This window comes from Anguilla rostrata, chromosome 14, assembly GCF_018555375.3.
Source record: "Anguilla rostrata isolate EN2019 chromosome 14, ASM1855537v3, whole genome shotgun sequence".
In the NCBI taxonomy this organism is placed as follows: Eukaryota; Metazoa; Chordata; class Actinopteri; order Anguilliformes; family Anguillidae; genus Anguilla; species Anguilla rostrata.
The window spans coordinates 36,745,922-36,766,972 of record NC_057946.1 but is presented as its reverse complement, the minus strand read 5'-3'; the positions used below and the strand labels follow the sequence as shown (position 1 = coordinate 36,766,972).

Genomic DNA, 21,051 nt, shown 5'->3' with positions numbered 1-21,051 from the left:
CGGTTTGGTATATGTGGAAGGTGATGTCATGTCACGGACGTCATAATGTTGGACTAAACCACCTGCTACTGGCACAAAACTGTCCGTAACACATAGCGATCTTGTATTTTGCATGAGTCGACTGCCTTTATATGATGTTATAGAATTAATAATCAATACGCGGTAACACGGCGGAAATTATATGTTAAACTGTTTCAACGGAAAGCCCTTTCACTATAGCAATTGAAGCTGCCCAGTCGTCATAGCAACGTTTACACAAGAGGTAGTATAATAAACGAAGACTTCAGTACGTAGCTAACTTAAGGCAATTAATTCATCTATTATTACCTTGCGAGTTGTTTTGAAGTGTTTAAAACCGACCATCGCAAGCTAGGAGTGGAATGTGCTTATTTACCAACGCGTAATTTTACGGAAGAAGGGAATGCGCCTGGAGTGTACACCGTCTGGTTGCATGCTTATCAATAGGCTACATTTGTTTAAAAACGGGTTTATTGAATATTAATCCACTTATCCAAGATAGTGACCTACTGTTAAGGCAAAGATGTGCTAAATTACACACAAAGTTTTGTTTGCTGTGTTTTAATCCATGCAAATGGAATTAGCTAGCCATATATGACTGTTGATGGAAAATGGGTTTGTAGGGATGTCAATGAAATCAAGCAGCTTTCATTTGGCTAATAAGTTAACTCGGTTACACAAGTTTCTGGGCGTTCGACTGTGAAACCGGTAATGTGGCACCGTACATTAAGTGTAGAGTACGTTTAGCTGCTCGCTAGCTAGGTAGACGTGCCAGTGAAGTTGGCGGCTAGGCTTTCTCGTTTGCATGCCGACCTTAAATTAACGCAGTTGCTGGAATGCAGAATACTATAACGTTAGCCGACACTAGATTTTGCGACAAAAGAAGGTTAGGGGCAAGCTTGGTGGTTGCCCACAAACATGACTAAGCTATCGAATTCTTATTTGTTGCTACCTGATTAACTTAAGTGATTTTGACCGAAATAGAAAATTAGTGACCTGGCCGGGCACGTAGCGGGTATTTTTTTAGGTTATGTCTAGTTTTAGTGTACCACCTTTGGGCAACCTACCTCAGTGGCCTCGCGTGGGAAGCCTGCACAAAGCCCATTTTCCACGACCACTGCCGCGAGACCGCCTGCAGCCGCTGCCCAATCCACCTCGCGTGGACTCCCAGGTGGCGACTTGCGCGCCCGGCGCCGTGGACACGAGGGTGGCATCGCTGGAGAGAGATATTCATTTCTTACAGCAGCAGCACAAAGAGACATTGGAGAAACTGCACGGTGAACTGGACGGTCTGAAGCGGGAGAATAAAGGTAGGCTAATTAAGGTATTGTCGGCTTTATTTGTATCTCAGTGTTGTAATTATCCATCAGCAGTCTAATCTAAGCAATTCAGCAATTGAATGACTGAGTCTACGTGTCATGCTTATGAAGGCAGTTACGAAATAGGTAATCCATAAAGTTATATATTTGGATAGGAAATTATTTCGTATAGTTATTTGAAAATTGGAATCTACTTTCATATCGGGTTTGAATATTGAGTCCTGGGATTGAGAATTCCCACCAATAACAGGACATTGCACGATCAAGTTTTCCAGAAGAAGAATTGCATAGTTTCATTCTAAATATTTACATCTTTTTTGACTACTGCGAAAAGAACTAAGGGTTGGACACCTGTTGAAAGAAGCGACATTCTAGATATTGGTTGCGTGGAAACGAGAGGTTATGAGACCAAGACAATGTCTTGGCTGCTTGGCGGGGGTGACCGCCTAGTGTCACGTTACCGGGCCGACCAGCTCTGCGCTATCGTTTCAGCATCCTACCCCACCAGGAGAGTGTCCAGTCCTTTCGAAAGGAAGCAGCGGCTTTGTTTATCAGCACAATGACTACGTGACGAGTGGCACGCGACCTGTATAAATGGAATAGGACATGGTTTCAAAATGTGTTTGTGTCGGCTTTACTTTGAACCTGCTCCTTGTCTACTGTAGGTGTACCGCTTTGTAATGATGATTGTCTTTCTGCAGAGCTTCAGTACAAGCTTATCATGGATCCACCTCACACCTACAGAAAGGGTAATTCTTTTCAACACACACACACCTTTGTTTTCATGTATATACCCCAGTCCAACCAGTTTTGTGCTCTTGCCATTTTCTGTAGTGAATGTTTAATTGTTGGGGATTTGAAAGACTGGCAGATATTATGTCAGTGAGAGTTACTTCACAGTGAAGTGAAAGTTGAAGCCTTGCTGGTAGTTGTCTAACCATATAGGGTTACAAATCTGAGGTAGAATCACACGGATATAAATCATAATCTCCATGATTAATGTTAGCAGAAACCACCTTGTTTGTAGACAGTTGGGGTGGTTAATGGTGAATGTGATCCCTTGTGTGCAATGTTCTGCCTCAGAATAGGAGCCAGTATGTGTTCATTGATAGTGAGGGCCATGTTAAATGCAGAAGCACATGCATGGTCCTGTGTCCTCAGGGTCCAGCGGAAGAGACCGGCACCCCCATCACAGAGCTGACCCCGAGCCCCAGGCAGAGGTCTCCCAGGAGCAGGCCCTGTGTGAGAGCCCACTCTCACAGGAGGATGCCCCAAGGTAACAGGGCTGCAGGGCTACAGGGCCTCACACAGCAAGATGCCCTCAGTGCCACTGCTGTCTGGAACCTTAAAGGATTCTGAACCCAAGCTGCAGTCCAGAGACCCGTCACTGTGGTTAAGCATCTTCTTTCCCATGGCTGATTGGGTACCATTGTTCTCTAAAGAGCTGTGGGTCATCAGTGCAGTGGTCTAAGACCGTGCCCATAAAAGCTGACTTGCTTACTATTGAGTATACAAGTAGTATGCTACATAGTAGGCAAGTGCGCTGACTCGGACACGGCCCTACGACCTCCACAGCTTTAGTACGGGGCTGCTCAGTCCTGTCCTGTAGGTTTTCATGTCAACCCCATGTTGGCATCCGATTGAACTAATTAGCAGTTTGAGGAGATCTCTTGCTGTTGAATGGTGTGCACTTTGTTAGGGTTGGAGTGAAAACCTACAGGAACAGGGCAGCCCTGCTTTAGTGAGTATTGGGTGTGTCAAGTCCTTGAGCCAGAGTAAGAGCATGATTGGCTGGGGAAAGGCCTCTGCATGCTAAATGAAGGTTCTCCACATTCCTGTTGGCATGTTGTGGGAAACGAACCCAAGGTAGCGATGTGCTGGTGACTGACCTGGTGCGCATGCCCCCCTGTCCGCACGCACGTTTATTTTAGGAGCAGCTCGGAGCACAGCGATGCCGTCCCGAAGGCCGCGGACACCACGGCCCCTCCCGGGCCCAACCCCGACCCCCCAGAGGAGCCGAGGGGGGGTCTCATCACCTCCCTGCAGCCGCTGCGGATCCACTGCAGCCCCTCGCAGCCCCCCCGCGCCCCCACCCTGCAGGAGTGCGAGGTCATCATCCGGCAGCTGTACAACGCCAACAGCCTGCAGTCTCAGGAGGTGAGACACTAGAGCCCGTCCCAGAGCGCGGGACAGCACCCTTCCCCTTCGCCTCTCTTCTCTCCCGCACACCCTTCGCACCCTTCGCCTCTTTTCTCCTCCCTCCATCTGGGAGCGCTCTTACTCTTCTGTCCGCACCCTTCCCCTTCGCCTCTCTTCTCCTCCCTCCATTTGGGAGCGCTCTTACTCTTCTGTCCGCACCCTTCCCCTTCGCCTCTCTTCTCCTCCCTGCATCTGGGAGCGCTCTTACTCTTCTGTCCGCACCCTTCACCTCTCTCTTCTCCTCCCTCCATCTGGGAGCGCTCTTACTCTTCTGTCCCGAGCTTACCTGTTATCCTACTCCTCCTCGCTCACCGGTCCCACACGACCCTCAAACCCACCCCCCCCCCCCCCCCGCACGGCGAGGCGCAGCTACCCACCCCAGAATGCTCTCTGTTTCAGATCATGCGCGTGAAGGCTGTCCTGAAGGACATCGTGTTCAGCAAGAGGGTTTCCCCCGAGACCTACATCATGACCAAGGCCTACCTGGCCGACTGCACCAGGTGAGGTTCTCTGGCGTTCGTTCCGTTTAGCGCGCGAGCGTTTCTCCGGTGCATCTCTACTACACCTCGCCCAAAACCCAACCCAACCCAAAGCCACACCCCTCCTGACCAACATCTCCATCTTTGTTTCAGCCAAACTGAAGGGAACGAGAGGTTTCCAAAGCTCAAACCCCTGCCAGAGAGACTGTAAGTAAACAAACTGGGGGGGGGGGGGGTTGCACCGAGTAATCACAGCCACAAGGTGAAGACTCAGACGTTACTATAGACCAACCAGATGGTTGACTCAGCATCAGCACTGAAAGCACCATTTCCCTTCTGCTGAAGCAGAAACGCACCCGATTTTACACATTGTCCTTAGCTAATACGGCCCCAGAATCTCTGTACTAACCAAAGCCTCCTGTGGTTAAGATGGGAGGAACTTGAATCGACCATCTGGTTAGTCTACAGCAGCATCTGTGGTGAAGGCACAGTGGACGATAAGGAGAAACGGTGCCGCTGCGGTTTGCTTACTAATGCACAGAGATGACAGTAATGAGCTGCATTAGAGAATTTGGGGGGGGGGGGTGACAGTGACACTACGGTCACACGGGGCGACACAGGAGCAAGACAAAGCGACCGGCTGTCGTTCATTTTCAATGAGAGTTGGCGATTTACAGCGACAAGAGACAAGCGGCCTTGCAAAGCCAACTAGGCGGGGTGAAAATAGGCTAGAGGTCTATTTTATGCAATTACTGAGCGATGCGACACAGCGGCTACCAATGGGAGTGAAGGCAGCATGACAGACGTTGCTGAAACAAATGATTCAAAATTTTGGTTCCAGTCAAATATGGAGAAGCTCATCGTGGCAGTGTCGGGTTACCCCATACTCTACAATTTGTCTCTTGATACGTACAAAGATATAAATAAATAAAGAATGATGCGTGGAGAAGGGTGCCTGAAATCGTGGAGATATTCATATATATGTGCAGTCACAGCTTTTTAGCTTCAACTTTAATACAGTGCGCAACCACTACCTAACTAGCTAGCTAGCTAAACTGAACAGCAACGCTTGCTCACGAATAATTCAACGCAATTCAAGAGAAACGTAGTTGTTCACGTTCATTTGCTAGGTAGCTAGCAAGCAAGTTGTTCATATTAGGCTAGCAAGAAAACGTTCACAATTGCAAAGTTGCTACTGGTAGTCAGCTACGTTTTGTCAGCCATTGTAACTACCTTACAAACCAGCTTTTTCATAGAGCCTATGAAAGCTGACACAATACTTCACAGTAAAGACAGAGGGGACATATTATAAGGTAGCAATCGCGTCCGGCCTACTTGTTTTGTTCTGTAAGCTGGTAACCACAAGCCAGGAGCGCCCATAAGCGACCAGGGTTTGTCTCCCTCCTGTGTTGCCCGTGTGACCGTATCGCAAGGGGCGAGCGCTCCTCTTCTTCGCCGCAGATCGCCGGGTTGACGAGCGGTGTCCGTTTCCCTCCGGCAGGGAGGGGTCCCGTCTGGGCCTGGCCGAGCGGGTGATCCTGCCCCCCCTCAAGCACGGCCTGGTGGAGCGACAGAAGAGGCCACCGGCCGTGCACAGGGGCCGTCTGAGGAGGACGGTGCCCTGAGAGGGACAAACCGCGCCGGGCGCCAGGCTCAAGGACAGCACAGACGCAGGACCACGCTCCCAATGGAAACGCAGGGCATCTCCACGGAAACACAGGACTGCTTTCCTTCATGAGGAATTGACTTACACCTCCTCCCTCTCTACTGTTCAAAAAATGATTTTCAACTGCCATTTGCTTTGAAAAATATAAACTGAGATATTCCAGTTTGTTTTGAACGTGAAACGTTATTTTGTGTCATATTCATGCGCGTGACAATCGTTGTAAATGGTCAGAATGGCAAAACTGTTGAAAGGAGAATGATAAATTATAACTGAACAGCAAAATATTTATTGTCAGCTACACAGGAAAATTACCTTTGATTATATATATGCACTTAAAAAAGGTTTACATGGCAAAAAGTATACAATTAAGGAGAATACATTCTTTTTCAGCACAGTTTCCTACAAATGGGGGGGAAGTGGGGGAGGGACGTTTGTTGATTGGCAGCCGAAGCCAGTTCATAGCCCGGCGCAGCCGCGGAGAAGGCCGCCTGCTGCGCCGGGAGGTGCCTGCGGGGGGCGCTAGGCCGCGGACAGGCAGGCCTGCCTCACGCTCTGGGCCCAGGTGTTGAGCAGCGCTGTCACCGAGTGTTTATCAGGAAGCTGCAGGAGCTTGGAGGTCATGTTTCTGTGGACCGTCTGCAGGAACGGGTTCGCACCTGCGAGGGGGGGAGGGGGGGAGGAGACAGGAAGGAGAGTTACCAGGCAGGTCTGTCAGTCATGTGATCCTGTGAGAGCCGTGTCTGTCCTATTTATACCATTCCTACTGTAGAGCTGAACCAGGCTGGCTCATTATAGCCCTTTCCCACTGTAGAGCTGAACCAGGCTGGCTCATTATAGCCCTTTCCCACTGTAGAGCTGAACCAGGCTGGCTCATTATAGCCCTTTCCCACTGTAGAGCTGAACCAGGCTGGCTCATTATAGCCCTTTCCCACTGTAGAGCTGGAACCAGGCTGACTCATTATAGCCCTTTCCTACTGTAGAGCTGAACCAGACTGGCTCATTATAGCCCTTTCCCACTGTAGAGCTGAACCAGGCTGGCTCATTATAGCCCTTTCCCACTGTAGAGCTGGAACCAGGCTGACTCATTATAGCCCTTTCCTACTGTAGAGCTGAACCAGGCTGGCTCATTATAGCCCTTTCCCACTGTAGAGCTGGAACCAGGCTGGCTCATTATAGCCCTTTCCCACTGTAGAGCTGTACCAGGCTGGCTCATTATAGCCCTTTCCCACTGTAGAGCTGGAACCAGGCTGACTCATTATAGCCCTTTCCCACTGTAGAGCTGAACCAGGCTGACTCATTATAGCCCTGTCCCACTGTAGAGCTGAACCAGGCTGGCTCATTATAGCCCTTTCCCACTGTAGAGCTGAACCAGGCTGGCTCATTATAGCCCTTTCCCACTGTAGAGCTGGAACCAGGCTGACTCATTATAGCCCTTTCCCACTGTAGAGCTGAACCAGGCTGACTCATTATAGCCCTGTCCCACTGTAGAGCTGAACCAGGCTGGCTCATTATAGCCCTTTCCCACTATAGAGCTGAACCAGGCTGGCTCATTATAGCCCTTTCCCACTGTAGAGCTGAACCAGGCTGGCTCATTATAGCCCTTTCCCACTCTAGAGCTGAACCAGGCTGGCTCATTATAGCCCTTTCCCACTGTAGAGCTGAACCAGGCTGGCTCATTATAGCCCTTTCCCACTGTAGAGCTGAACCAGGCTGGCTCATTATAGCCCTTTCCCACTGTAGAGCGGAACCAGGCTGGCTCATTATAGCCCTTTCCCACTGTAGAGCTGAACCAGGCTGACTCATTATAGCCCTGTCCCACTGTAGAGCTGAACCAGGCTGGCTCATTATAGCCCTTTCCCACTGTAGAGCTGAACCAGGCTGACTCATTATAGCCCTTTCCCACTGTAGAGCTGAACCAGGCTGGCTCATTATAGCCCTTTCCCACTGTAGAGCTGGAACCAGGCTGACTCATTATAGCCCTTTCCCACTGTAGAGCTGAACCAGGCCGACTCATTATAGCCCTGTCCCACTGTAGAGCTGAACCAGGCTGGCTCATTATAGCCCTTTCCCACTGTAGAGCTGAACCAGGCTGACTCATTATAGCCCTTTCCCACTGTAGAGCTGAACCAGGCTGGCTCATTATAGCCCTTTCCCACTGTAGAGCTGGAACCAGGCTGACTCATTATAGCCCTTTTCTACTGTAGAGCTGAACCAGGCTGGCTCATTATAGCCCTTTCCCACTGTAGAGCTGAACCAGGCTGGCTCATTATAGCCCTTTCCCACTGTAGAGCTGAACCAGGCTGGCTCATTATAGCCCTTTCCCACTGTAGAGCTGAACCAGGCTGGCTCATTATAGCCCTTTCCCACTATAGAGCTGAACCAGGCTGGCTCATTATAGCCCTTTCCCACTGTAGAGCTGAACCAGGCTGGCTCATTATAGCCCTTTCCCACTCTAGAGCTGAACCAGGCTGGCTCATTATAGCCCTTTCCCACTGTAGAGCTGGAACCAGGCTGACTCATTATAGACCTTTCCTACTGTAGAGCTGAACCAGGCTGGCTCATTATCGGCCTTTCCCACAGTAGAGCTGGAACCAGGCTGACTCATTATAGCCCTTTCCCACTGTAGAGCTGGAGCAGGGAGGGGTGTCCGTACCGTACTGCTGGGCGTGGTCAGCCCACTGGGGGCTCTGCTCGGGGTAGTCTGCGGGAATGCTGAGCTGCAGGGGGGGGACGCTGGGAAGGTTTTTATCGTCTGGAAGAGTCCAGGAAAACGCAGCAGTTAAAGAAAGGTCAAAGCAGTTCAACAGGCAGTTGAAGGGGCTTCACGAAAGAGGATGAATGTGTAATCCCCGCCCCCACCAGTAGGGCGGCGTGTCGCTCGGCTCACCCAGTTTACAGATGAGGTGCACCGTCCCGTTGTTGCTGCAGTGCGAGGGGTCCAGGTTCACCAGGAATTTGGAGTTGAGGCGGGCCACCTCCCCCTGCAGGATGTTGGGGATGGTCTGCCGGTCGTCGTCCTCGTGTTTCCGCTTTCGGGCGGCGATCACGGGCCCCCTGCACGGGGGTCAGAATCGGGTCTGAGTCAGACTACAGCGAGCAGAGGTCCTCACCGGGGCCGTTTCAGACCAGACCGCTCGGAGCGGTGACAGACTGAAACGACCCAGCAGCTTTCTGCAAACAGTGCGATAGCCCTGTATCCCAGACATACACTCGCGTACTGTGTACAAGTGTACTGTTACACACTAGCATACTGTGTACAACTGTACCGGTACACATTAGCGTACTGTGTACAACTGTACCGGTACACACTAGCATACTGTGTACAACTGTACCGGTACACATTAGCGTACTGTGTACAACTGTACTGTTACACGTTAGCATACTGTGTACAACTGTACCGTTACACACTAGCATACTGTGTACAACTGTACTGTTACACACTAGCATACTGTGTACAACTATACCGTTACACACTAGCATACTGTGTACAACTGTACTGGTACACACTAGCATACTGTGTACAACTGTACCGTTACACACTAGCATACTGTGTACAACTGTACCGTTACACACTAGCATACTGTGTACAACTGTACCGTTACACACTAGCATACCATGCACTAGTGTGTTTCTGTATACAAAGTGTTATATTCAACCCTAACACTATAAATATAAAATCAAACATATTAGTTGAAATTCGGGGCCTTGTGGGCTGCTCTCACGTGATTGGCGGGCCGTGGATGGCGGTCATGGCGGGGGCGAAGGTGCGGTACAGGGAGTGGTTGAACACGGGCGAGCGGATGTTCGCCATGACGGCGTCCAGCAGGGGCTGGCACAGGTACTGCTGCTTCGTGCTGGGCACGGGAGGGGGGGGCGGGGTCGGCTGGAAGAGGGGCACACGAGAGGGACGCTGAGGCACCGCCCCGAGCGCGCCGTTTCCACGGAGACGACGGGACGCGGCGGATAGCTTACCACGGCCATGTCGTTCTTCAGCTTCTCCAGGGCGATTTCGCACTTCTGCAGGGTCTTCAAGGGACACCTGCAAGGGGCAGAGATGGAGAGACCGTGAAATGACCACGCCGGGGACGTGGGAGGACGAGGCGGAGCATGGCGGCTTCACCGATCCCCATACCGTTTGGAAGGGTCCGTCAGGATGTCCAGCAAGCTCTTCATCTTGCTCAAGTCCTTCTTGCGATCTGTCATGAAAAGCAGGGATGTGTTTGAGGGTAGGAGATGGGGATGGTGATTCTCAGTTATTTGACAGATTGTGATTGTAAGGGAAAGATCCATCTCCAGCAGGAGACATCCAGAGCGCTGGTATCAGGTGCTGAATGGACTCTGTCAGACAGACGAGGCCGGACCCCCCCCCCCCCCCCGCGCCCTCTCACCTTCGTTTTTGTCGATCTTGTTGATCATCCTGCGGAGGGGCTCGATGTACTTGGACAGCTGTTTGAGCTTCTCCAGGTACTGCTGCTCTTCTGTCTGCGACGCTCCTGCTGGGCTCATCACTGAGCTGGGGTTTCCTGTCGGGAGGGGGGGGGGGGGCCCAAAAACCATCAGCCCCAACCCGCCCGACGCCTCTCTCGTCCTGCCCGCGTTCCCAAATACTTCCACATTCTGGGTCCAACAGTTTTATGAACTGTATCCTAAAATTAAATCTTCACATGAAATAAGTCCACTGTCCACAACTGTTAACTTTTCCTCCTAATGTACTTGAGAGTGCAGTTGGTTATAATCATAAAGGGGGGGGGGGTATATTTTGCCATTCCTACCTGGGGTGTTGAGGGGGCCAGGGGAGGGCACGCCGTAGTTCTGGGGGGTGCGGGCCGTGGCTGGACTCTGGGACGGCTGGGGGGAGGGGCTCGGCTGGAACCCACCGGGGGAAGGGGTGGGGCCGGAGCTGTAACACAAACCCCCCCCAAAAGGAAATTGTATCGATGACAATCGCACCTCAGCACAGCTCACTGCTTTTCCAATGCACTCCTGGAAGGTTAACGTCGCCCCCTGTTGGCTGGTGAATTATTACGTTAACGTGTCTCAAACCATTCCATGTTGGGAGCAGATATTACAAACCTGAAACATGCAAGGCAGTCTGGCATTTTCACAACTCAGTTCACCATGAAACACTGCAGTACCAGAGTTGTATTTTTACTTTTTAACCGTCCATTTCAAGCAGTTTGATATGTTCTCTGTACAGTGGAAAGTGCTATAGTAATTTTTAGATAATTAATATTATTGCTATTATTATTACTATTAATAATAGCTGAAAGAGTGCACCAAGCACCAGCAGTGCATGAAGGCGTTACTTACCTGACGGAGTTGGGCTGGGAGGTGGGGGGTTGGGGCGAAGGCTGTGGCTGGGGAGGGGGGGGCATGGACTGGGGGGTCTGCACCTGTACCGGAGAGGGCGATGACATCATCTGATGCTGCTGGACCTGCTGGGGGGGATAAGAACAAACGGGGATTACTCTCAAGTGTGGACCCCCAATTAAGGGACTTCATATGGGACTGAATTTAAAATAAATACCAGAAAAGGCGAACCATAATTTTTAAGACAGGCCTGGGAAAGGGAGTTGGCACAGAGCAGGGGTAGGGGGGAACGGAAAAGGCTGTCGTCACAAGGGTCTTTCCTCATCTCGTTTCCCCACAGAAAACATGCTTCGCCTCACGACTGTTCACGTCAAGTTCCAGCTAGTTAGCCATCGTGACCACAAACTGGCTATTACTTGTAAAGTACTTTCATGTGATATTGGAATATGCTACTTTATTTAGTGACAAACTGTCTAATCTGAGGACAGATAGATTATTTGCATTGCAGTGTATTGAAAGGCAACCCTGCAGAGTGTCCTACCAAATATATTTCCGTTCACTTTTGTCTTATGAACAAAGTGACTCGTAACAAGGCAGAAGGATAAATACATTCCCCTCTTTTAAATGGAGAACATCCCTTTTACAGCAACATGCAAATTAGCATTCTGCAACAACACGCGCACGCACACACGCACACACACACACACACACACACACACACACACACACACCCCCTCGCACTCCGAAGGAACCCAAGGTTACCCTTATCGGGCAGTCCAATGAGAGTTACCACGTCCCATCTACACACTTTTGGGAGGTAAACATTTGCTTCTCAAAACCTGAGTTCAAAATAGCAGGTCTAACTACAAAGAATGCACTCAGTAGAGTGAAGACCTCCACCAAGGCATAACATCTCCTTGAATGTGAATAGCAAATGTCTTGGCAATCCAGTCATTACTCTTCAATAAACGTCTGGCCTGATGGCAGAGCTAAAGGAAAGGTTGGGGTCCCCAAATGTGCACAATAAATTTCATGGCAATCCAACCATTACTTTTTGAGATATGTCAGTCACAATTTGAAGGTTTGGCCTGATGGCAGCACAAGAAGAACGGTCATGGGGTCACCCAATTCAACAGGTTTGTTCCTCTTGGGAACATGAATGTGCACAGCAAATTTAAAACCAATGAACGGACAGATGGACAGACGTCATTACATGGCAGAGGTAACAAGCTTCAACAGTGGTAGTCAGTCCCAATGCTTAAGGCTGGGTCAGTGCCAGGGAAGGGAGGACTGTGAGGGGAGAGTCAGCTGTCTGGGTGAGGCACTGGACCCTGGTGTAAGGTCCTGTATGGATGGACCCTAGGGTAAGTACCTGTGGGGCTGGACACTAGGGTAAGTACCTGTGGGGCTGGACCCTGGAGTAAGTACCTGTATGGACGACCTAGTGTAGTACTGTGGGCTGGACCCTGGATATACTGTATGGAGGACCTAGTGTAGTCCTGTGGCTGGACCTGAGTAAGGTCCTGTATGGATGGACCGTAGTGTAAGTACTGTGGGGCTGGACCTGGAGTAGTCCTGTATGGAGGACCGTAGTGTAAGTACTGTGGGGCGATGATAAGGTCCTTATGGATGGACCTAGTGTAAGTACTTGTGGGGCTGGACCCTGGAGTAAGTACCTGTATGGACAGACCCTAGTGTAAGTACCTGTGGGGCTGGACCCTGGAGTAAGTACCTGTATGGATGGACCCTAGTGTAAGTACCTGTTGGGCTGGACCCTGGAGTAAGGTCCTGTATGGATGGACCGTAGTGTAAGTACATGTGGGGCTGGACCCTGGAGTAAGGTCCTGTATGGATGGACCGTAGTGTAAGTACATGTGGGGCTGGACCCTGGAGTAAGTACCTGTATGGACGGACCCTAGTGTAAGTACCTGTGGGGCTGGACCCTGGAGTAAGTACCTGTATGGACGGACCCTAGTGTAAGTACATGTGGGGCTGGACCCTGGAGTAAGGTCCTGTATGGATGGACCGTAGTGTAAGTACCTGTTGCATTTGCTGGCCTCCCATGGCAGCAGAGTTGGGAGGAATAGCAGCGGCCTGGTTGACTCGGGGAAGCCGGGTCATTCCAGATCGAGCCATCATCATCTTCGAGAGGGAAAAGGGACAACAGACATGTCAACAAGCAAAAAAGAGAGAGACAACACGCCAGCAGGAAAGAACATGAAGAAGAGCGTGAGGGCATCGCCACAACTCCTTATGGTACGTGGGCAGACACACACACACAGAACACACAAACACAGATGAGACAGGAGGGCAAGGCTAAACGGGCAGCGGAGACCGCGACTCGGCACCGCAGAGCCGCCCGGGGGGTTCCGTTAGTCAGAGGAAGTGGAGGGAGGAAAATGGTTGTCGTGACGACCCCACCCATCCCCGGGGCAACGGGACCGTTTGTGTGGGAATGCGTGCGTTCTCTCTGCTCTTCCGACAGGGCCCTGCAGGCGTGATTCACCCAGATTCTCAGCACTGAAGACTGACTGTCTTCACAGTATTGAGCTTTTCACATTTCCTCGGCTCATTAATATGCTGTTGGCCGTGCTTTACCCTGATTTATGAGCAATGCACAACAGAATGTCAAGCCCACACCAATCTGCATCTATTTTCCCTTCTTTTTAACCACTATAACCATTCAGCTATCTCAATAACTATTATTTTTGTTTTTAGATATGTCTTTTCTATGCGATCTCAGGTAGGAATGTTAGTATAGCGTGTGTGTACGTCCCTCCAAACTGGAAATACGTATTGTCAGAAAACCAAACCCAACACACTGCTGATGGAGATACACTGATTGGACAGCAGAGTGCAGCTGAAGGCATGTGTGACTCCGGGCCCATGCGGCGGGCCCATGCGATGGGCCCATGCGGCGCTCTTACCTGCCCGGGTCCTGCTGCGGTGTGCTGGGCCTGAGCTGCTGCCTGCTGCTGCGCCGCCTGCTGCTGCTGCTGCTGCTGCTGCTGAATGGCCCGAGCCTGCTGTGAACCGGCCGACGAACACACACACGCACACACACACACACACACACACAAGCACAAGCACAGACACACACACAGAAACTTTCACCTTCCTGCCGAACCAGGGCACTCTATGTTTGACTAAGACAGGGGAGGCGTTAGCGGGTTTTACCTGTCAGTCTTAGGGTTGGGAGGCGTTAGCGGGTTTTACCTGTCAGTCTTAGGGTTGGGAGGCGTTAGCGGGATTTAACTGTCAGTCTTAGGGAGACGTTAGCGGGTTTTAACTGTCAGTCTTAGGGAGACGTTAGCGGGTTTTAACTGTCAGTCTTAGGGTTGGGAGACGTTAGCGGGATTTGACTGTCAGGCTTAGGCTTTAGAGGGACGTTAGCGGGTTTCAACGGTCAGTCTTATGTCTTAGAGAGACGTTAGCCGGTTTTAACGGTCAATCTTAGGGTTGGGAGACGTTAGCGGGTTTTACCTGTAAGGCCTTTAGCTGCTGCTGGTGCTGAGGGCCCAGGCTGCTCATGTGCTGGGCGGCCATCTGGCCGGCCAGAGACTGGGGCGCCATGGCCTGCTGCTGGGAGTGGGGGGGCAGCTGTGCGGAGGGGGGCTGTGAGCCCTGCGGCGGCTGGACCATGTGCTGCTGCTGCTGCGCCTGCGCCTGGTGCTGCGACTGCAGCTGCTGCAGGGCCTGCGCCTGGGCCTGCGCTTGTGCTTGTGCCTGGGCTTGTGCCTGGGCTTGGGCCTGGGCTTGGGCCTGAGCCTGAGCCTGTGCCTGTGCCTGTGCCTGGGCCTGTGCTTGGGCCTGGGCCTGAGCTTGGGCCTGGGCCTGGGCCTGCGTCTGTGCCTGCTGCTGCTGGATCTGCGCCTGTGCCTGCTGTTGCTGGATCTGCGCCTGCACAAATTGCTGCTGCTGCTGGAGCCGCAGCTGCACAGTGACAAAGGGAGAAAACATTTCAAAATAAGAGTTTTAAGGGGGGGTCAACGTTTAATCCACTAGCTATACTTTGAAAATGTTCACACTTTTGTAAGGATAATATGGAGTGATAATTAATGATTTCTTAGGAGTCCAAGCAGCTTGCACTCCAAAGCTTGATGTGCACTATCTTTGTATATTTATACATAATTTCAGGCACTAACTAAATACACTGCATTTCACGTTTACTTTTTTTGCAATAATTCCCACCTCATGACAGTCCTTTTCTGAATCCATTATAATTTCACAAATATTTATATAATAATTTACACCATTTTGGCACCTTTAGTCCTCCATAAATGTGTGAAGAACATCTCTGATGGATCTATTAACATCAGATCATATTAATGTAGCCTGATGCATTAATCCATAGAGAACACGCCTAAAAAGCAAACAATCTCCCAACCGGTCTCACCAAACGACAATTATTAGCCAATGTCTTCCTCCTGACTTTTCAAGTTTACGCCTAATCATTAATGCAAACCACTAATTAATACAGAGCCAAATCTTAAATTTGAAGCACAAATCTTTATTTGTTACAGACCTGGGTCAAATACGTATTTGTTTTGGATTCAAATACTTTTCTACGCTTTACTTATCTTGTCTGGTGTATTGGAACCAATGCAAACCCCGCCTTCTGGTCATGTTGGCAGGCTCAATTACACCAGACAAGATCAATAGAGCACAGAAAAATATTTGTAAGGATTTATTACTGTATTTTGCCGTTGTGGGCAAGCTAGCAAGCACAGATTTGCGAACACCCGCTAGTTTGGCACGCTATGCCGAGGAGTGCCCTACCTGCTGGGGATTCTGCTGCTGCTGCTGCTGCTGGTTCTGTGCCTGCTGCTGCTGCTGTTGCGCCTGCTGCTGCAGCTGCTGCTGCAGTTGCAGGAGTTGTTGCTGCTGCTGCTGCTGCTGCTGTTGCTGCGCCTGGAACTGCTGCTGCATGGCGTTCTGCTGCTGCTGCATGGTGTTCTGCTGCTGCATGGCCGTCTGCTGCTGCTGCATGGCGTTCTGCTGCTGCTGCGCCTGGTACTGCTGGAACTGCTGCTGCTGGTGCTGCTGCTGCTGCCCGATTGGCTGCATCTGGATCGGCGGCGCCGGAACTGTGGGGCCAGAGTGTGGCATAGCGGTTAGGGAACCGGGCTTGCAGGTTCCATTCCCAGGTAGGACACTGCTGTTGTGCCCTTGAGCAACGTGCTTAAGCCAAATCGCTTAAGTAAATATGCAGCTGTGGAAATGGATTGTAGGGGGGTAAACTCACAGGACTGGGTGTTGGCGGGGGGTAAACTCACAGGACTGGGTGTTGGCGGGAAGGGGGGGGGGGGGGGGGTACACTCACAGGACTGGGTGTTGGCGGGGGGGTAACTCAGAGGACTGGGCATGGGGGGGGGGGGTAAACTCACAGGACTGGGTGTTGGGGGGGTAAACTCACAGGACTGGGTGTTGGCGGGGGGTAAACTCAGAGGACTGGGTGTTGGGGGGGTAAACTCACAGGACTGGGTGTTGGGGGGGTAAACTCACAGGACTGGGTGTTGGCGGGGGGGGGTAAACTCACGGGACTGGGCGTTGGCGGGGGGTAAACTCACAGGACTGGGTGTTGGGGGGGTAAACTCACAGGACTGGGTGTTGGGGGGGTAAACTCACAGGACTGGGTGTTGGCGGGGGTAAACTCACAGGACTGGGTGTTGGCGGGGGGCAAACTCACAGGACTGGGTGTTGGCGGGGGGTAAACTCACAGGACTGGGTGTTGGCGGGGGGTAAACTCACAGGACTGGACATTGGGGGGGGGGGGGTAAACTCACAGGACTGGGTGTTGGTGGGGGTAAACTCACGGGACTGGGCGTTGGCAGGTTGCATACCGTGCTGGGCCATCTGCATCTGCCCCAGGCCTCCCATGTTGCCCATCTGGGCGCCGGGAGGGCGTGGCCCGATGACCATCCCCCCGGGGCCACCCGTGCCCACGCCGGTCAGCGTCTGCAGCGCGTTCATGGGGTCTGGCACAGCACACCGGAGAGGGAACGTCAGCCAGGAGAAGCACCGGCAGGTATATGTCGACGGCCATCTCAATAACCTCACACTTGAACTGTAAACCTGCTATGGCCTGACCTCACTCTACTGGCTGTTTTCCAGACTCATCCAACACAACCATCGTGTGCTGCCAAACCTTGAGATATGCAAATTAAACTGCGGGGAAACCAAACTCAACACAATCTCACCTGGACCTCCTTGTGCCTTCTTGTCTGAAAAGCACGTAGAAAAAAAAAATTGTGAATATCACAAGTAAATTGTAATGAACAAGTCAGAAAATAATATTTACATGTCCTTTCTACAAAGACTGCCCCTGTGTGATTGGTACCAAAGAAATGCAGGGTTCTTAGAACAGTGCATAAAAAAGTGCATACTTACGGATGTCTCTGAAGTGTATGATCAGCCTTGCGACCAGGGAGAGATATTCATCCTGTATTTTTCACACCGAACAAAAACTGATGTCAAATGCACAGTTCAACTCATTACACTTTCTTTAAAACAGGGGTCCTCAGTCTTATCCATAAAGGGCCGGTGTGGGTGCAGGCTTTTGTTCCAACCCAGCAGTTACACACCAGATTCTACTTATCAACCACAACAGTCTTACTCTTTGCTATGCACCATGATCAGTAAAATCAGGTGTGTTACTGCTGGGTTGGCACAAATGCCAGCACCCGCCCTGGACCTTTTCAGATAAGATTGAGGAGCCCTTCTTTAAAACACGGTGCACCTCATTCGCTAATGATTCGGGTAGTAGGCACAGTTACTCACTCTGGACTTGGCCTTGACAAAGACGTGATTCTCCATGTCGTTGCTGGACTTGGTGTGCGCGGTGCCCGCCTTCCGCATCGCCTCCTCGCTGCAAGCAGTAGAATCGCACGAGCTCATGTTTCCGTTACGGCTTTCTTTCTTTATCTCGCGCTGCGCGTGCATTCTCCTGCTTAATAGGTGGCTCCTCCAACCAGATGTGAAGATCATTTAGCTCACCATTCAAAAAATGCTTATCAGAAGCAGGTCCCCCTCTCCCTGCGTTCTCAACTCTTGCCAATGCTTATACCAAAAAGTTCACTTGCTCCATAAAAATTTCCCTTTCATGAATTCTGTTAAGGACCCTTGTTTGTCTGTGCAACAGGCAGTAGATATAGATATGAGGACGGAGTGTAGCACAGTGGTAGGAATGGCTTGTAACGAAAGGTCGAGTTCGATTTCCGGTATGACTGCGTGTACCCTTGAGCAAGGTATACGAATTGCTCAGTATATTCAGCTGTAATGGAACAAGTAAAAAATGTATGTAAAGTTGTGTAAGCTGGATAGACGCTGCAATACTGTAATGTATGTATGTATATACATCGGTGTGTCTAAAACTGCTCTTTGCTTTAGAATAAGTATTTTCAGCAAGGTGATATAACTGATCTTGCAAAGGATGCTAACTCTTCAGCCACCGTTATAGACGGAGTTGTCAAAACATGAATCTAGCCAGCTAGCTAACACTAAGAGTGTACAGCCACGTAAAACTTCCAGTATTCCCGTGCAGTCCGTAATTTCGTCATAACAAAACCAATGCAACTTCACTGCTGATAGCATTTGACACTGGAACAATGCGAGCCGGGTAAGAGAGGTCTAGCAGGGTCATAAATAAACTTCTAAAAAAATCTTTCAAAAAATGTTATGCTTCCTTCAGTTCTCTTTATTAATGTTTCCCTCTCACCGTGGACACCACAAGACTGGAAATCGCTGGTCAACTCTCACATTTCTATCTGCATAGAAACAGACTGTGAACTAATGCCTTCACTTTGCTGAACGACAATTACATATTACAGCATGGCCCATCATCTTCCACTTCTGCAGCTTACATTTCCGAATGAAAACACCACACGGTATGTTTATTAAGCTTTTGTATGTCCCACGGTTCGTTACGAAATGTCTGTTAAGTCATTGTAAGCAAAATTAACATCAAATCTCAAAATATCCAATGCCCAAAATTCTGGAAACAGGAAGTGCAAGCATTCAACTCATTGTTTCGCAAACTGTTTGCTGTGGAAACGCTGTACCGAAATAATGGAAAACATTAAGGAATTTGATGATATGCACATTGACGAATACGTAGGGTTTTATTAATGAGTTATTTTGTTTTCTTTTAATATTTTATAATGAATATTTTCACAAAAACTATTCACGCGTTGCATGTTTTTTGTGGGTTTCTCACATTATTTTTCTTGAAAATCTGTGATGCTAATGATACACACGAACGTTGATAGCGTCCAGTACTTTTATAATGTTCAGGTGTTGGTGTCAATTAAGCCATTATACAATAATTTCCGCTTCTGTTTAAGACTTCCATGATTGTTTGCGTAGAAATATTACATTTTCTTACTTGGCTTGTTAGCTATTTTCATAGAGATAAAGCACTCTAACGTTACCGTTGTTCACACAGTACACGTTCAATTAGCATGAGAAAAGCACATCTGTTGTTTACTGGTCGTGGTTTAAGCGTATTTAATAACCATTTATACTTTCAGTGTAACCATCACACTTGAAAGGTGTCCAGCAAAACACCCAAGCTACAATAGTTAGCCTAATAGACCAATAGGCAAAGTTACCCTGAATTAATGCCTTGAATTCTTAGATGCAATTAGTTAGCAACATGTTCAGCAGCTAACTTATGTTATCTAAAATCCAAATAACCTGACCTTTGTTTATATTTTAAATACCAGGTTCAGTGTGGCATAGCTTAGTTAGGTTAATGTGCGTAGCTTGCTTGCTAGATGACATTAGTGAATGACCGTAGCTTCTTACGATGTAGGCAACGTAAACGCACCGGTTCTGACAATTCCTTTTCATATGTCAGAAGGTAATAACAAAAAAACTGATTAACCGTTGAAAAAGTCACGTTTGGAAGTTGGAAGTGTGCCGACGTCTTATGAACTGAGTGATTATTGCTGGTTACCTAGCTAACGAACTAGCGTTAGCCAACATATTGCTTCCTACCTCTGAAGCTATCTAGCGATAGTTAGCAGCTCATTGGTATGTATCTGCAGAGCGAAAAACCATCTTTGAGGTTGCTTCATGAACTTGGCTAACTGTCAACCAGTAGTCCTCCCGGGGTACCTAACCCTCAGCTTATTGCAGGTATCGACGAACCCGTAATAATGGTTAACTCCCTGCCCAACTAGCCAATACGTGAACACACACGTTGCCTGCTGTGACGGTGTGAGTGCGGGCTAACAGTTGCTCCGCCAAAAGGTGAATGTTTTCAGTCAGAGAGCTAACGTAGATCAGTTAATTTAGTTAGGTAGCAAGTCATCATATTCGCCTGCTAAGTTGCCATCTTTCCCAACCTCCCCGCGGAAAAAACTGAACAACGACATTAAGGATGCATTTGCGGCCTAGAGAATTTCTGGATTATAACATGCACCACAGTCAATAGTCTAACCATATCACGCTCGCAATATCTTTGCACCTACAATTCAAATGGGCGATAAGTAAAAACTAAGGAACTTCAGAACTTACATCTGTGCAACTACTTTCTGTCGGAATGCGGGACTTCTCCATTCGCTGTCTGGCCCTGGGACCTCCATTGTCAGCGTAGTAGCTAGTAACAAAGATACTCGTAGTAACGTTAGCTCTAGCTAGCTAACAGTGAATGAGTGGGTTCTGTGGGCTTGACGTATGACAACAAAAATGCACTTCCGGTGTCAAATTTTCAAAATAAGAGATCACAACTCGACTGTATTAAAGTCTATTTTATCTATAATGTCGAATGCCCAAGCCTAACGAATTAATGTAGCATTTAAGCATAATTTAAACTGATAAAAAAGGTTAAATTATTCCTGAGAAATGGTATACTGTCTCATAACTGGAATCCAAAAAAATAAAATAACTATAGTCTAATACGGGACACTGAATGTCTTTGGAGTACCACAAGGATCTGTCTTGAGTCCTTTGCTCTTTTCTCTGTATTAGCTCATCTTGGGGACATTATAAGCAGACGTGGTGTTAACTACCACTGCTATGCAGATGACATACAACTTTGTACAGTACCAGTCAAAAG

The 21,051-nt window shown here is 49.4% G+C and overlaps 2 protein-coding genes across 8 annotated transcripts; one reads left to right on the top strand and one right to left on the bottom strand.

Annotated features, from left to right (window-relative positions):
- The first annotated feature begins 89 nt into the window (after positions 1–89).
- On the top strand, positions 90–5,848 carry si:ch211-222n4.2 (uncharacterized protein LOC101885505 homolog). 2 transcript variants are annotated; one of them, XM_064309467.1, is made up of 7 exons: positions 90–1,328; positions 2,039–2,086; positions 2,499–2,613; positions 3,275–3,494; positions 3,936–4,036; positions 4,169–4,222; positions 5,517–5,848. In XM_064309467.1, the coding sequence occupies exons 1-7, from the start codon at positions 1,049–1,051 to the stop codon at positions 5,638–5,640; spliced, it is 942 nt and encodes a 313-aa protein (XP_064165537.1). In that variant the 5' UTR covers positions 90–1,048; the 3' UTR covers positions 5,641–5,848. The 2 variants fall into 2 exon arrangements, with proteins under 2 accessions (XP_064165537.1, XP_064165536.1); XM_064309466.1 differs by having other exon boundaries at positions 3,269–3,494; positions 5,517–5,841.
- Positions 5,849–5,944: 96 nt separating this feature from the next.
- On the bottom strand, positions 5,945–20,671 carry med15 (mediator complex subunit 15). Of its 6 annotated transcripts, none has more exons than XM_064309459.1 (18): positions 20,511–20,671; positions 17,772–17,859; positions 17,382–17,433; positions 17,192–17,215; positions 16,808–16,969; positions 15,771–16,078; positions 14,475–14,924; positions 13,919–14,017; positions 13,032–13,133; positions 10,992–11,119; positions 10,454–10,581; positions 10,070–10,204; positions 9,814–9,877; positions 9,654–9,720; positions 9,404–9,564; positions 8,569–8,735; positions 8,335–8,433; positions 5,945–6,337 (listed from the first exon to the last, which is right to left on the bottom strand). In XM_064309459.1, exons 1-18 carry the CDS (start codon positions 20,576–20,578, stop codon positions 6,201–6,203), a joined length of 2,439 nt encoding a protein of 812 aa, XP_064165529.1. In that variant the 5' UTR covers positions 20,579–20,671; the 3' UTR covers positions 5,945–6,200. The 6 variants fall into 6 exon arrangements, with proteins under 6 accessions (XP_064165529.1, XP_064165531.1, XP_064165530.1 ...); XM_064309461.1 differs by having other exon boundaries at positions 10,992–11,116; XM_064309460.1 differs by having other exon boundaries at positions 13,919–14,014.
- Between the last annotated feature and the right edge of the window lie 380 nt (positions 20,672–21,051).

Excerpts from the sequence above, each read along its gene's own strand:
- si:ch211-222n4.2 (XM_064309466.1), top strand. The coding sequence starts at position 1,049 with ATGTCTAGTTTTAGTGTACCACCTTTGGGCAACCTACCTCAGTGGCCT. Across the intron at positions 2,087-2,498 it reads ACCTCACACCTACAGAAAGG|GGTCCAGCGGAAGAGACCGG; the intron begins GTAATTCTTTTC and ends CTGTGTCCTCAG. Across the intron at positions 4,223-5,516 it reads AAACCCCTGCCAGAGAGACT|GGAGGGGTCCCGTCTGGGCC; the intron begins GTAAGTAAACAA and ends TCCCTCCGGCAG.
- med15 (XM_064309459.1), bottom strand. The coding sequence starts at position 20,578 with ATGGAGGTCCCAGGGCCAGACAGCGAATGGAGAAGTCCCGCATTCCGA. Across the intron at positions 17,860-20,510 it reads CAGAAAGTAGTTGCACAGAT|CGAGGAGGCGATGCGGAAGG; the intron begins GTAAGTTCTGAA and ends TACTGCTTGCAG. Across the intron at positions 13,134-13,918 it reads CCGCAGCAGGACCCGGGCAG|ATGATGATGGCTCGATCTGG; the intron begins GTAAGAGCGCCG and ends TCCCTCTCGAAG.